Source organism: Psammomys obesus, unplaced genomic scaffold (genome assembly GCF_907164565.1).
Source record: "Psammomys obesus unplaced genomic scaffold, mPsaObe1.curated_primary_1811, whole genome shotgun sequence".
Classification (NCBI taxonomy): domain Eukaryota; kingdom Metazoa; phylum Chordata; class Mammalia; order Rodentia; family Muridae; genus Psammomys; species Psammomys obesus.
This window is the reverse complement of record NW_026595981.1, coordinates 26,262,393-26,274,506: the sequence shown is the minus strand read 5'-3', so window position 1 is coordinate 26,274,506 and position 12,114 is coordinate 26,262,393. Positions and strand designations below refer to the sequence as shown.

Here is a 12,114-nt window from a genome sequence, read left to right as displayed (position 1 = left end):
CGAGGAGCTGTTTGCACGCTCCATTAGAAGAGAGGGAGACTGGGGCAGGAGAGGTGGCTCAGGGGGTCGGTGTGGAAACTCGGAGTCCTGGGGGGCCCGCGCGTACAGCGGGGGGCGCCTGCTGCGGAGACGCCGAGAAGGCTCGGCGAGCCTCGTCCTCCGGCCCGGCGCGCGGGGGTGGAGGCTCCGTCTCCGGGCATGCGCGCTGGGCCAGTGGCGCGGCCCGTCAGGCACTGCGGTAGGCGCTCTCGGTCCGGCAGGACCGCTGTCCCCAGCATGGCGGCGCCCAGCGAAGTGGCCGCGGCGGTCCTCGGGGAGGGCGATGGCGGGGGTTTTGGATCCTGGCTGGACACACGGCTGGAGGCGCTGGGGGTGGACCGAGCCGTTTACGCCGCTTACATCCTGGGTGTCCTGCAGGAGGAGGAGGAGGAGGAGAAGCTGGACGCCCTGCAGGGCATCCTGTCTGCTTTCCTGGTGAGTAGAGTAGTCCGGACGCATTCCGCCAGCCTCGCGGAGAACCCCTGTCGCTCGCTTCGCGTCTCTCTTCTGCTGCTGCTGTCACGAAGGCTTTGGTGCTTTCACCGGGAAGAAGCCTACTCGTGGGAGAAGTGGGTTGCTGCTCCCCAGCCAGATTTGGGGAAGCCTGAACGTTGCAGGTACAGAGAGAGGCTGGGATTCTCGTGTTCCTCGTAACGAGGCTCCCTGGGGTGCCTTTGGATGTGGCTGGGAGTGTTCTGAAGCCACTGAGATGTGTTAATGGCAGTTTGATCGTAAACGTCCAATAGTTCCATTCCCGTCAGTTTGCTGTGTTCAGAGAGGGGGATAAAATGTTCATGAGGTGTTTGCCCATCAGGGGGAAGTCTCCAGGCTGTCCCGTTCCATGACTAAAGCCTGTAGGAAGTTCTCTCTTTGCTCCTATTTCAGTAATAAGAGTCCCCAATAGGTAAGCTGGTAATGGAGTTATTTTATTTAGTTTATGGTAAGCAGCGTTTGGAAATTCAGTGATGATCGATGTGTGTTGGGTGGGGCGGTGTGAGGAGACAGATTGATAAGGTAAAGGTATTCGCTTGGAGTGGTGGAGCACACTTTTAATCCCAGCACGGGGGTGGGGGTGGGGGCGAGGCAGAGGCAGGCGGATCTCTGTGAGTGCGAGTCCAGCCTGGTCTCCAGAGCTAGTTCCATAACAGCCAGGTCTACACAGAGAAACCCTGTCTCAGAAAACAAAAAAGAAGCAGATTCGTGGGGTGGGCATTATGCCTTTCATTCCGGCTCTCAGGGGGCAGGAGCAGGTGGATCTTTGTGGTCTACCCCGTGAGTTTCAGGACGCAGATTCGTCACCCGTGTGCAGTGCGGCATGCCTGTAATCCCAGCGCTGGGGGGGGGGGGGGGGACAGCCGTAGGCGGTCAACTTTGGGCCTACAGAACAAGACCCCAGCAAAACAAAACAGGCAGATTCATTAATTCAGACATTTGTAGTTTGAGGTTGTGTTTGAGGTCACCATCAGGTGACCAAGATGGCCACTTTCCTAATGAATCATTAGGAAATCACTTTCCTAGGGAATCATTAGTGTGGAGTTCATCAATCCTTGTCCCACTCCCAGCTAGATTAGAGACATAGATTCCCTATATCTGTTGTCTGTGACAGTCTTGTAGAGTTTTCCTTCTTTCTTTCTTTCTTTCCTTCCTTCCTTCTTTTTCTTTTTGGCAGGGTTTCTCTGTGTAGTCCTTTCTGTCCTGGCTGTAGACCAGGCTGGCCTTGAACTCACATCCTCCTGCCTCTGCCTCCTGATTAAAGGCGTGCACCACCACACCACTGCCTGGAGAGTCTTTCCTTTTAATACAATCGATTTGGGGGCTGGAGAAATGGCTCAGTGGTTAAGAGCACTTGTTGCTCTTAGAGAGTACCTGGGTTCCCTTCCCAGCCCCCGTACGGTGGCTCACAACTATCTGTAATTCTACTTTCAGGGGATTGAACAACCTGTTCTGACCTCCATGGGTAACAGGCATGCATGCAGAGCACAGACATGCATGCAGCCAAAACACCCATATACATAAAATAAGATACATGAAAATCTAATAAACGAATAAATACAATCAGATCGGAAGTAAAGTTTGCTGCATCTTCACCAAATACCCTAGAAACTGCTATCCTCATACATGGGGTAGGGGAGCTCCTAAAAACCAAACTGCTTCCATGAGAGTCATCGGCCCTTCAAGGACTTTGTTCTTTGATGGCTATCACAACGAGCAGGTTTGGAGAATGCGATTATCTAATGTCCTTAAAGTCAGTATTCAGGGACTAGTAAGGAGAATCAAAAGTAAGGTGAGCATCGATATAAATACTCATGTACATCCTCGAGGTAAAGAGATAGAAGGAAGAGATTATGTTTGTTTGTTTGTTTGTTTGTTTGTTTTTCCAAATTCAAAAGTCGTTTTGGGTATGCGGCACAGACTAGAGACAGGCGCCCCAAAGTTGAGTTCATCGACTGAGAACAGGCTGGAAATCCAACACTGGTGTGGCTGTCCCCGATCCCACCGGCAAGAACCCATTGGTCTATAAATGGAAAAGAGCGAAGAGAGTTTGTGAGGCAGCTTGGAGGTGCAGTGGGAATACAGCACAACAAATTCTTTTCTTCGACCCTGAAGAAAGGAGAGAAGGCAAGGACTGTGGGCTTTTATTTGTAGCTGTGAGGTTCCTAGGGGCTCCAGGAAGAAGTTGAGTTTGATACTGAGTGCTTTCTATGTCAGCCTCTGTCTTGATAAAGAGAACCAAGCGCTCCTTCTAGACTCTTGGTAGAAGAGGCAAAATTATCAAGAAACATATTTGCTTCCCTGGCTCTTGCATAAACTGCAGAAGACGAAGTCATTTTAAGGGTGAGTTTCTGCCTCCCTTTGTCAAATTCACATATCATGTTTAATTTTTCTCGTTGTTTTCTGAAGCCCCGTTTATATGCAAACTATTTTGGGCAAGAAAGGCCAGGAATCGTAAGTGAGGCAGGAGCCCTGTTGTTGGAGCAGCCGAGACCGTCTCTGCAGAGAAAAAGGGTCAAGGAGTGTGGTCCATAGTCAGTACATGCTTCACAGCTGACTTTGGGAGAAAATCTCATTCCTGGAGAAGCGAAATGGGGTCACTGTTAGGGACTGTGAAGTTGGTTAGCCGGAATTTGCGGTGAGATTCAAGGTAGTATACGATCCAGAGTAAACGAAAGCTTCGCCTCACTTCCCTTCTTTCTCTCCAGCGTCCTTGCACAGGATCATGTGGGTTTTTTTTTTGGTTTTGGTTTTTTGAGACAGGGTTTCTCTATGTAGTCTTGGCTGTTCTGGACTGACTTTGTAGAACAGGCTGGCCTCTGCCTCCCTGAATGCTGGGATTATAGGGTTTTTGTTTTGTTTTTTTAACTGTTAGGATTACTTTCTCCTTTACACTGCTTGAAGTACATGAAGGAACAAAATAGACAGCAAGCCCTGCCATCGGGGAGTGCTGTTTTAGAAAGAAGAGCCTTTACCGCCACATGTTAGTTCTATAATTAGTGAAGTCTAAGACTGATTTAATAATCCCACAGTATAAACACAGTAGCAGGCCAGTGAGGTGACTCAGATCTAGCTTTGATAAAGGGGCATCGATAAATGGCCAGGTGTGCAGGGATGGGTTGCAGTTTCTGGTAGGATAATCAAGGCATCATGTTTATGGTAGCTGTTTATATGCCAACATTACAAATATTTAGTGTCATGAAGGCGAGTACTGCTTTTCAGTGACTCTTAGCTCTCTCCTTGTGCCTTGAACATGGCAGACACTAATGGGGCACTGAAATGAAGTCATGCATGGGCCACTTTGGTTTCAGTGAGGAGCCTGGGATTTGCCTTCTCTTCCTCTTGTTGGGGTGCGTGTTGTTGGATCGAAGTTGTGTATGCTGAAAGGATGAAGGGCGGGAGAAGAAATTTCTTGCTAATAGAAAGTGAGTTTGTGATTTGACTCTCACGTTTCTGTGGGAGATAGTGTGTAATTGTTTAGAGCTGGCCTGGAAATGGTATAGCATGTTAGCTAGCCCAGCACTTGGGAGGCAAAGGCAAGAGATTTGCTGCAAAATCAAGGCCAGCCTGGGCTACAGAGTGCAACTCTTTACCAACACCAACAAAACACTGTGGGTGTAATGCTGCAAGCCTTTAATCCCAGCATTTGGAAGATGGACCAAGAGTTCATGGCTAACCTGGGCTGTCCTGGACTAACTTTGTAGACCAGGCTGGCCTCGAACTCACAGAGATCCACCTGCCTCTGCCTCCCAGAGTGCTGGGATTGCAGGTGGCGCTGCACAAGGGGAGAGTTTTGATTTAGGGAAAAGGGGGAGACACTTCAGCAATCTGTAACATGGAATGGAAGCTTCACGAATAACAATGTAATAATATGTTGTGTGCCTCAAGGACGTAGATTTTAAGTGTTCTCCCACAAGAAACTGGTAAGTAGTGAAATAGAGAAAAAATTAGATTGACGTAACCATTCCACGGTATGTCCGTAGTATCAGGCCAGTGGCTGGTTCGCAGGCAAAGGTGCTTTCTGCCAAGTGTGTCCCTTGTAAGTGTGAATCCCCACATGGGGGAAGGCAGGAACCAACCCCCACAGTTGTCCCTTACTCTCCAGGCCTGCCATAATGTGCATACATACACACACCACACATGGCACACCAAGCAAGAAACTAAACACAGTATATTGTATCCTAAGAGTAGACAATAGATACAATGTTTCAAGTCTTTAAATAATGAAGAAGGAAGGAGGCAGGTGTGGGCTCTGGGGCACTCGGGTTATTTCTGTGTGCCCTTTCTTCTGTGGCCTGAGGCCTTCGGTTTCTCCTCTTCTCCAGTGGGGACAGCGGTGTCCTGCCAACGCCTTTCTCAGGTTGCTGTTGTTTTTGAGGACTTTTAAGGGAACTAACTGGCATGCTTTTCCAACTAGGAAGAAGAGTCTCTTCTTGATATCTGTAAGGAAATTGTAGAACGATGGTCAGAAACTCGGAATGTCAGCACTGAAGTAAAAAAAGAAGGTAGAGTTGCCTTTAAAAAACAAAATCCTGTGTGTGTGTGTGTGTGTGTGTGTGTGTGCGCGCGCGTGCGCACACATGCGTGTGAAGCGAATGAGGGTCAGAAGAACTTTCAGGATTTAAATCTGAGTTGCACCTTGTGGGCCATAGGGTCAAATTCAGGTCAGGTCAGGGATGCTAGAGTGCCTCTACGCAGGTTGGTCTCAGTGACCTTGGTCCAACCTCCAGGGCCTTTTCCTGTACAGCTGTTGAGGAGTTTCGCTCTTCTAAGATAATCGGCATCAGCAAATACCCAGAGGCTGACTTCAAAGCTTTAAGGACTATGGAATCCCCTTTTTCCTTTGGTGTTTTTCCAGTGGCTCCAACCACTGCCATCTTCCCTGTGGTGTGGGTGTGTATTTCTTTGTTTTCTTGGTTTTTGTTTTGAAACAAAGTCTCTTTGGACAGCAGAGGCTTGCCGGGAACTCTTTATGTAGCCCCTGCTTGCCTTGAATTCCTGAACCTCTAGCCTCAGCCTGCTAAGGGCTGCCGGTGTTGCAGCGCCGTTCCTGCACCGTTTCGGTCTTTACTTTTCCCCCGTCCTATGGCCCTGGTAGATTTGCATCACTTCTGTAAAGCCGGCTGTAGTCTTCTGAACTCAGGCTGTCAAGTCTTCAAGGCAGGAGCCCTCACCCACTGAGCCGCGTCGCTGGCCTATCCACCACTGTCATATTCTCAGTGCAGACCATAAGTTAGAGTTGAGGTGCTGCTACATTTGGCTGAATCCTTTACCCTTGAAAACGAAAGAGGAATGGGCTCATATGTTCATTAGTATGGTTAATTAGCGGAAGAGAACTCAAAACACGGAAGCCCGGCTTGTAAAGAATCTAACTTGGATTATACACTCTTTGTCTCCAGTCTTGAGTACATAGTATAATCGTGTGATTTACTTGGTTGGGGACCCAGCTATTGGTGTTTTCTTTTGGTTTGCTGGAATTAAAAGCTGGTTTTTAACATTTTTTTTTAAATTCTTACTGTGTCTGTTTGTCTGTGTGCTGGTGTGTGCGTATGACTTACAGTTACACCTGCAGGTACAGGTGGCTGGGAACTAAATACAAGTCCTTTTCAAGAATAGTATGTACTCTTCCTAACCACTGAGCTGTCTCTAGCCCTCCAGGGCAGGCAAGATGGCTCAACAAGCTGCTCAAGCCTGGTGTCCCAAGTTGCATCCCTGGAACCCCATAAAGGAGAGAACTGACTTCTCACAGTTGTCCTGTAGACTTCAGTGCACCCTTCCCCGTCCAAATAATGAAATATAATGTAAACATTTTTTTTTTTTTTTTTAAAAAGGCCTAAAGCCCAGCACAGCTTTTCCTTGTCTGGGTGACCCAAGCCCTCAGCTTTCAGGCACCAACAGATGCGAGTGGTTAGTGCCAACACTGAGGCGGTGGGCTAGTGGAGCTTTGTTTTACACACACGCTCTCCCTGTCTCCGCCTGGCAGATGAGGTGCAGGCCATCACCACCTTGATTGAGAAGCAGGCCCAGATCGTGGTGAAGCCCCGGGTGGTTTCAGAAGAAGAGAGGCAGAGGAAAGCCGCCCTGCTGGCCCAGTATGCCGATGTGACGGACGAAGAGGAATATCCTTTTTGGAGGCTCAGCTCTACTTCCTGAGGCTCATGCTAGGAGTGCTGGACAGTGTGCATAAGCCCTGAGAAGTTCTAACCCCCCTCTCTAACCTAGCTTTCTCTTTCAAAATGGCAGTGATCATGGGTCTCTGTGGGCTTAAGAAATGATGAGACTTACATCTTCAACACATGGTTGGTATACTCCAGAAAGCTTCAGTGTAAAACAATGCCTTTAATGGACTGTTGATATTATTTCTAGAATAAGGAGGTGCTGTGATCCCTTGCTTTTGTGTCACACTGTTCTTGCTTTGGCATACAGTTTGAACTGATACCCTCCATCATGGCAGGGAAAGCATGGTGGCAGAGCAGGTGGCTGGTCACGCTGCATCCACCATCAGGAGGCAGAGAGAAATCAGTGCTGCTGCCAACTTGCCTTTCCTAGTTATTCAGTCCAGGATGCAGCCGAAGGAAAGGTTCCTCCCACATTCAGACTTAACCCATCTAGAACCTCCCACACAGACATCCCAGAGGTTTGTGTTCATGATGATTCTAAATCCCAACGAGCTGACAGTCAAGATGAACCTTCATGGATACTTTTATACATAGGATTGTATCATACTATAAGAGTCTTATAGTAGATCAGGCTAGCCTCAAACTCAGAGATCCACCTTCCATCACCAAGATTAAAAGTATGAATAGCCACACCTGGCTTCCACAAAGAGCTTTTAAAGTTCTGAGGTTAAAATACAGATTTCAGCTGGTTGTGGTGGCACACACCGTTAGTCCCAGTACTTGGGAGGCAGAGGCAGGTGGATCTCTGAGTTCAAGGCCAGCCTGGTCTACAGAGTGAGCCCAGGATAACCAGGCTCTATATAACATAGAGAAACGCTGTTTTGAAAAACTGAACAAACAAAAAACCACACAGATTTCTGGGCTTTTCCTGAGTTTCTGCTATAAAAGTAGGCTCAAGATAGAACTCATGGATGTGGACTTTTTGTAAGTTCCTGGATTGTCTGAGAATTACATTGTGTATCTGTGTATTCTCACACAGCCCAGGTGGCTTTGAACTTGCTATGAGAATGACTGGCCTTGAACTCCTGATCTCCCTGCCTGCATCTCCTGAGTACTGGTGGGAGCCTTGCTGTTTCAGAGTGTCTTGCCCCCAGCTTTAGTTAATGTTAAAGTGGAGGTCTTTTCCAGACCGCCTGACCCTCTTTTTAGCCTCTAAGAGTGGACCTTATAGAAGCTTGAGACATTTCCCCTTTGTTAAGATTTTCAGAAATGAGTCTCTGAGACTTACACCTGTTACCTTGTCCTCACAGCATTCAGCCTGCTTTTCTTACCCATGTTGAGTAAACGTTTTTTTTTAGTCAATTTGAGATGTGTTCCACCTGGTTTTCCTTAACGTCACTCACTGAAGCAGATGAGAAAGATGATTCAGGCTCTTCAACAACAAACACCGGTTCTGACAAATGTATCCTTCTCTTTGTCCATCCCTTGTATTTTTCCACAGAACTCTTCCGGAGACAGGTGTCATTTTGCTGTCACTGCTACAGGCTTCCTCTATTTCCAAGGAAGTCATCATGCCAGTATTGGGAGCCTCATGCCCAACATAGTCCTAGATAGTCAACTTTGCAAACACTATTCCCTTCCACCCCTCCCCCCACCAAAAAAACAAAACAACTAAAAACCAAAACCAAGTTAATAGCATGGCAGGATGACCGAACTCCCGATCTCTGCCTCCACCTCCGAGTGCTGTGAACAAAAGCAAGCCCACACCTAACAGAGGAAGTGGGTTTTGGTTTATTATTATTATTATTAGAGACGGGGTCTTACTAGGCAGTTACATGGCTAGCCTGGAACTTTGACCAGCAGGCCATAGAATTCAGAGTGCTGTCTGCCTCTGTCCAGGAGAGTGCTGTGAGCAAAGGAAGCACTACTACACCTGGCTTCTTGTTGGGTTTTTATTGTCAGGTTTTTTTTGTTTTGTTTTTGAGACAGTCTCTCTGGGAGTTCTGGCTGTCTTAGAACTTCATGTGTGGAACTGACTGGCCATGAACTCTCAGAGATCATCATGCCTCTACCTCCCTGAGTGCTCAGATTAAAGGTGTGTGCACACCACAGCCAGCTTCACCTGTTTTTTTTTTTTTTAAAGAGTCTCTTTTATCCCAAGCTAAACTCAAACAAACAAACAAACAAAAAACCTAGATATATCGGAAGCTATCCTTGAGTTGCCTTCACCTCCTGTAAGGTATGAGCATACTCACTAGAAGGATATCCAAGAGAAAAGAAAATGTTATATTTCCTGGAGCTCTTGAGTTACCCAGAACTGAGGGGAAAATTTTAAATGTTAAAGTTTATCTTTATTCTAAACAAAACAAAACAAAAAAACCTGTAATTGGAAAGCAAACAGACTGAAGTTGAAAATACAAAGTATTGAAATATGTTTTGAGGAAGAAGGTCCCACTAACACCTCACTCTGAAGAAGGTACATTTAGAAACTCACCTCTGAGGTGAGAGGTTACAGTGGGTTATCAGTGATTATCTCAGGAATTCACTTGTGGTGTGAGGGATTGACCCCAAGGCCTTGTGCGTGCTCAGGCAAGTGCTCTGCTGCTCAGCTCTCTTCTCAGCCTGAGACTCATTTTACAGCCTAAAGTAGGAAAAGGTCACATTTTTAGAGTACAGAGGAGATTGCCTGGTACATTTTTTTTTAACATTAATTTTTTAAAGTTTTGCCTACATGTATGTGTGTGCATGATGCTCTAAGAGACCAGAAGAGGGCATCAGATCAATTGAAACTGGACTTACAGATACTTGTGAACTACCACGTAGGTTCTGAGACTAGAACCCGGGTCCTCTGGATGAGCAGCCAGTGCTCTCAACTGCTGACCCATCTCTCTAGCCCCATATTTTTATATTAAAACAAATAAGGAATAAAATTTTTGGCTCTTTTCTAACTTTTGTTAAACTTATTTCGTGTTTTGCCTGCATATATGCATATGTGAGCCTAATGTCTGATGTCCACAGAAGCCAGAAGAGGGCACTGGATCCCCTGGAACTGGAGTTGTGCGTAGGAATGAGCCACTGTCTGAACCCAGGTCCTCTGCAAGACAAGTGACCACTGAGCCATCTCTCTAGCCCAAACCAAAGATTCCTTTTCTACACTAGGGATAGCTAGAGTGCATTTAGAGAATGGCCATCCAGACTGAGGAAAGCGTAGGATTATTACCTGTGGGACTTGTACCTGAATTCCTTAACTCACTGGTAGCCTTGTTCCGAAACACCAATGTGGAAGATGTTCTCAATGCTCGGAAATTGGAGCGAGACTCACTTCGGGATGAGTCCCAGAGGAAGAAGGAACAGGACAAACTGCAGAGGGAGAAGGACAAACTAGCCAAGCAGGAGCGCAAGGAGAAGGAAAAGAAAAGGACACAGAGAGGGGAACGCAAGCGATAACCTTGACCCATTCTGCCCCTTCCACCCAGGAATTGTGTGTCTGTGTATTTAAGAGAACTGAAACTAATTCTCCAAATTTCCCTAAGGCTTTCCCCCTTTGTTTACATTTTCAAAAGGAAGATCCATATCACTTGTCGCTACAAAATGTGTCATGTTTTGGTGGTGTGGGCAATCAATTATACTATCTTTACCAAAGATCTGGAATTAGGGTAACCTATCTTAGTACTGAAATCCTGTGCTCTTCTGGCTTGTTTTTAAAAAAAAGTCTTCCCTCACTTTGTATAATTAGCCAGATTCAGAAAGCTAACATCCTGAAGGAAAAATGACCATTCCTTCTGAGAGTTAAAAAAAAAAAAAAAAAAGCAAATTGCTTTTGAGGCAATTATTTGCCTCAAAATATTGTGGGTTTTTGTTTTTAAGACAGGGTTTCAATCTATAGTCCAGGCTGGCCTTGAACTTGTTGCAGCGTCCTTGCCTCAGCTTTTCAGCCTTAGGATTTGGGGGCATAAAGCGCCCCATCTGGCTTGTAATAATATTATTTTATGGCTGAAATGGCTAATGAGTCCTACCTAGATCCAGATTTTATAAGTCATCAAATTAGGGACGTGGAAGAAATTATTTGGAGTGTGATATAGATCTAAGATTTTTTTTTTTTTAAATGTGACAACTTAGGCTCAGGCTGTAGTTGTGTTGAATGCCTGCTTAGCATATACAAGGCCCTGGGACTGATCCCCAGTATGGAAGAAAAACTTAAGCTATGAGAGAAACAAGTATCTTTTTAAGATACTTGTTACTTTTTAAGAGAGCTACGAATTTTTCATGTAGTCTGTGACTTCAAGAAGGATGTGTCAGTTTGGATATATCATTGTTAGCTAGATTCATTTTTTTGTAGTCATGACTTCCCTTGAATCCCCTCTTGATTTTAATCTTGATTTATCCTGAAGGCATGTAAAAACCTTTTAACATTGTGACATGACTTTTTAAAAACCTTGCAAAAAATGATGTTTTTAAAGTAAATTTCTGATTTTGTGTTAGGCCAAATTTACAGCTGTGCTTGACCACAGGTTGGACATACCTGCAACATGAGCATTAAGACCTAATAATTCCCCGTTTAGGGAAACTGAGGGAATTACAAAACAATGGAAATTTTGCTAATACAGATACTTAAAAGTATATATAGTTGGTGGTTAACAAATTTATGAAATGAGTGAATGAAAAAACTGATGAGTGAAGGGTGAACAGAAATTCTCAGTTCTGCTGTCACAGCCACATCTAGTTGTAAATAAAGTCCTTTACTTGACTTTGGGCAAAAGCTGTTAAAAGCCTCAAGAGAACAATTTCTCTGACTAGATTATTTTATACCAGGGGTCAGAAGATACCACTCACAGGCCAAGTTTGGCCTAGTGATATTTTGTATGGGGCAAACTAAACAACAAAAATTTTTTTTTACATTTTTAAAAGGTTATAAAAGAAAGACATTCATGATTGAGACCATATGTGGCCTATAAAACCTAATATTTACTTGTATTTGGAGCAAGTTTGTTGACATGTTTTTGTATCATTAGCTACCTTTGTGCAGAAGAAAACAAAACATGGTTAAGGAGAGGAGATATGCTACCTCTTTGTCCTACAACCTGACATTGCAAAAATAACCACCTTTTTCTTTCTTTTTAAATAAATTTTATTTAAGTCACTCTCTTCTGTCTTGTTCTTTCCACTTGCTGGTGATTTTTTTTGTTTTATTTTGTTTTTTGAGACAGAATCTTGCATAGCTCAGGCTGCCTCCACCTTGCTTGTTAACCTAGGCTTCCCTTGAATTCCTGATCTTCCTGCTTCAGCCTCCCAACTGCAGAGATTGTAGGCGTGTGTCAGCACACCTAGTTAACAGTCAATTCTTCCTTCGGGGACCCTATATATTATAGTGTACACCCAACTAATGCTCAACTGAGAACAATCAGCTCATTAGGCTTTGGTAACATTATTCACTTAACATACTAATTAATTTTTTAAGCCTAAA

General features: G+C 45.2%; 1 protein-coding gene across 1 annotated transcript; it reads left to right on the top strand.

The window, feature by feature from the left end:
* The first annotated feature begins 248 nt into the window (after nt 1-248).
* On the top strand, nt 249-11,790 carry Ccdc43 (coiled-coil domain containing 43). The gene is made up of 5 exons (XM_055619464.1): nt 249-474; nt 4,949-5,036; nt 6,515-6,650; nt 8,054-8,112; nt 9,910-11,790. The coding sequence occupies exons 1-5, from the start codon at nt 277-279 to the stop codon at nt 10,095-10,097; spliced, it is 669 nt and encodes a 222-aa protein (XP_055475439.1). The 5' UTR covers nt 249-276; the 3' UTR covers nt 10,098-11,790.
* Nucleotides 11,791-12,114: the final 324 nt, after the last annotated feature.

What these genes read in the sequence shown, in the direction of transcription:
- Ccdc43 (XM_055619464.1), top strand. Translation starts at nt 277, where the DNA reads ATGGCGGCGCCCAGCGAAGTGGCCGCGGCGGTCCTCGGGGAGGGCGAT. An exon ending in GCATCCTGTCTGCTTTCCTG is followed by an intron (nt 475 to 4,948) that starts GTGAGTAGAGTA and finishes TTTTCCAACTAG; the next exon opens with GAAGAAGAGTCTCTTCTTGA. An exon ending in GATGTGACGGACGAAGAGGA is followed by an intron (nt 6,651 to 8,053) that starts ATATCCTTTTTG and finishes AACGTCACTCAC; the next exon opens with TGAAGCAGATGAGAAAGATG.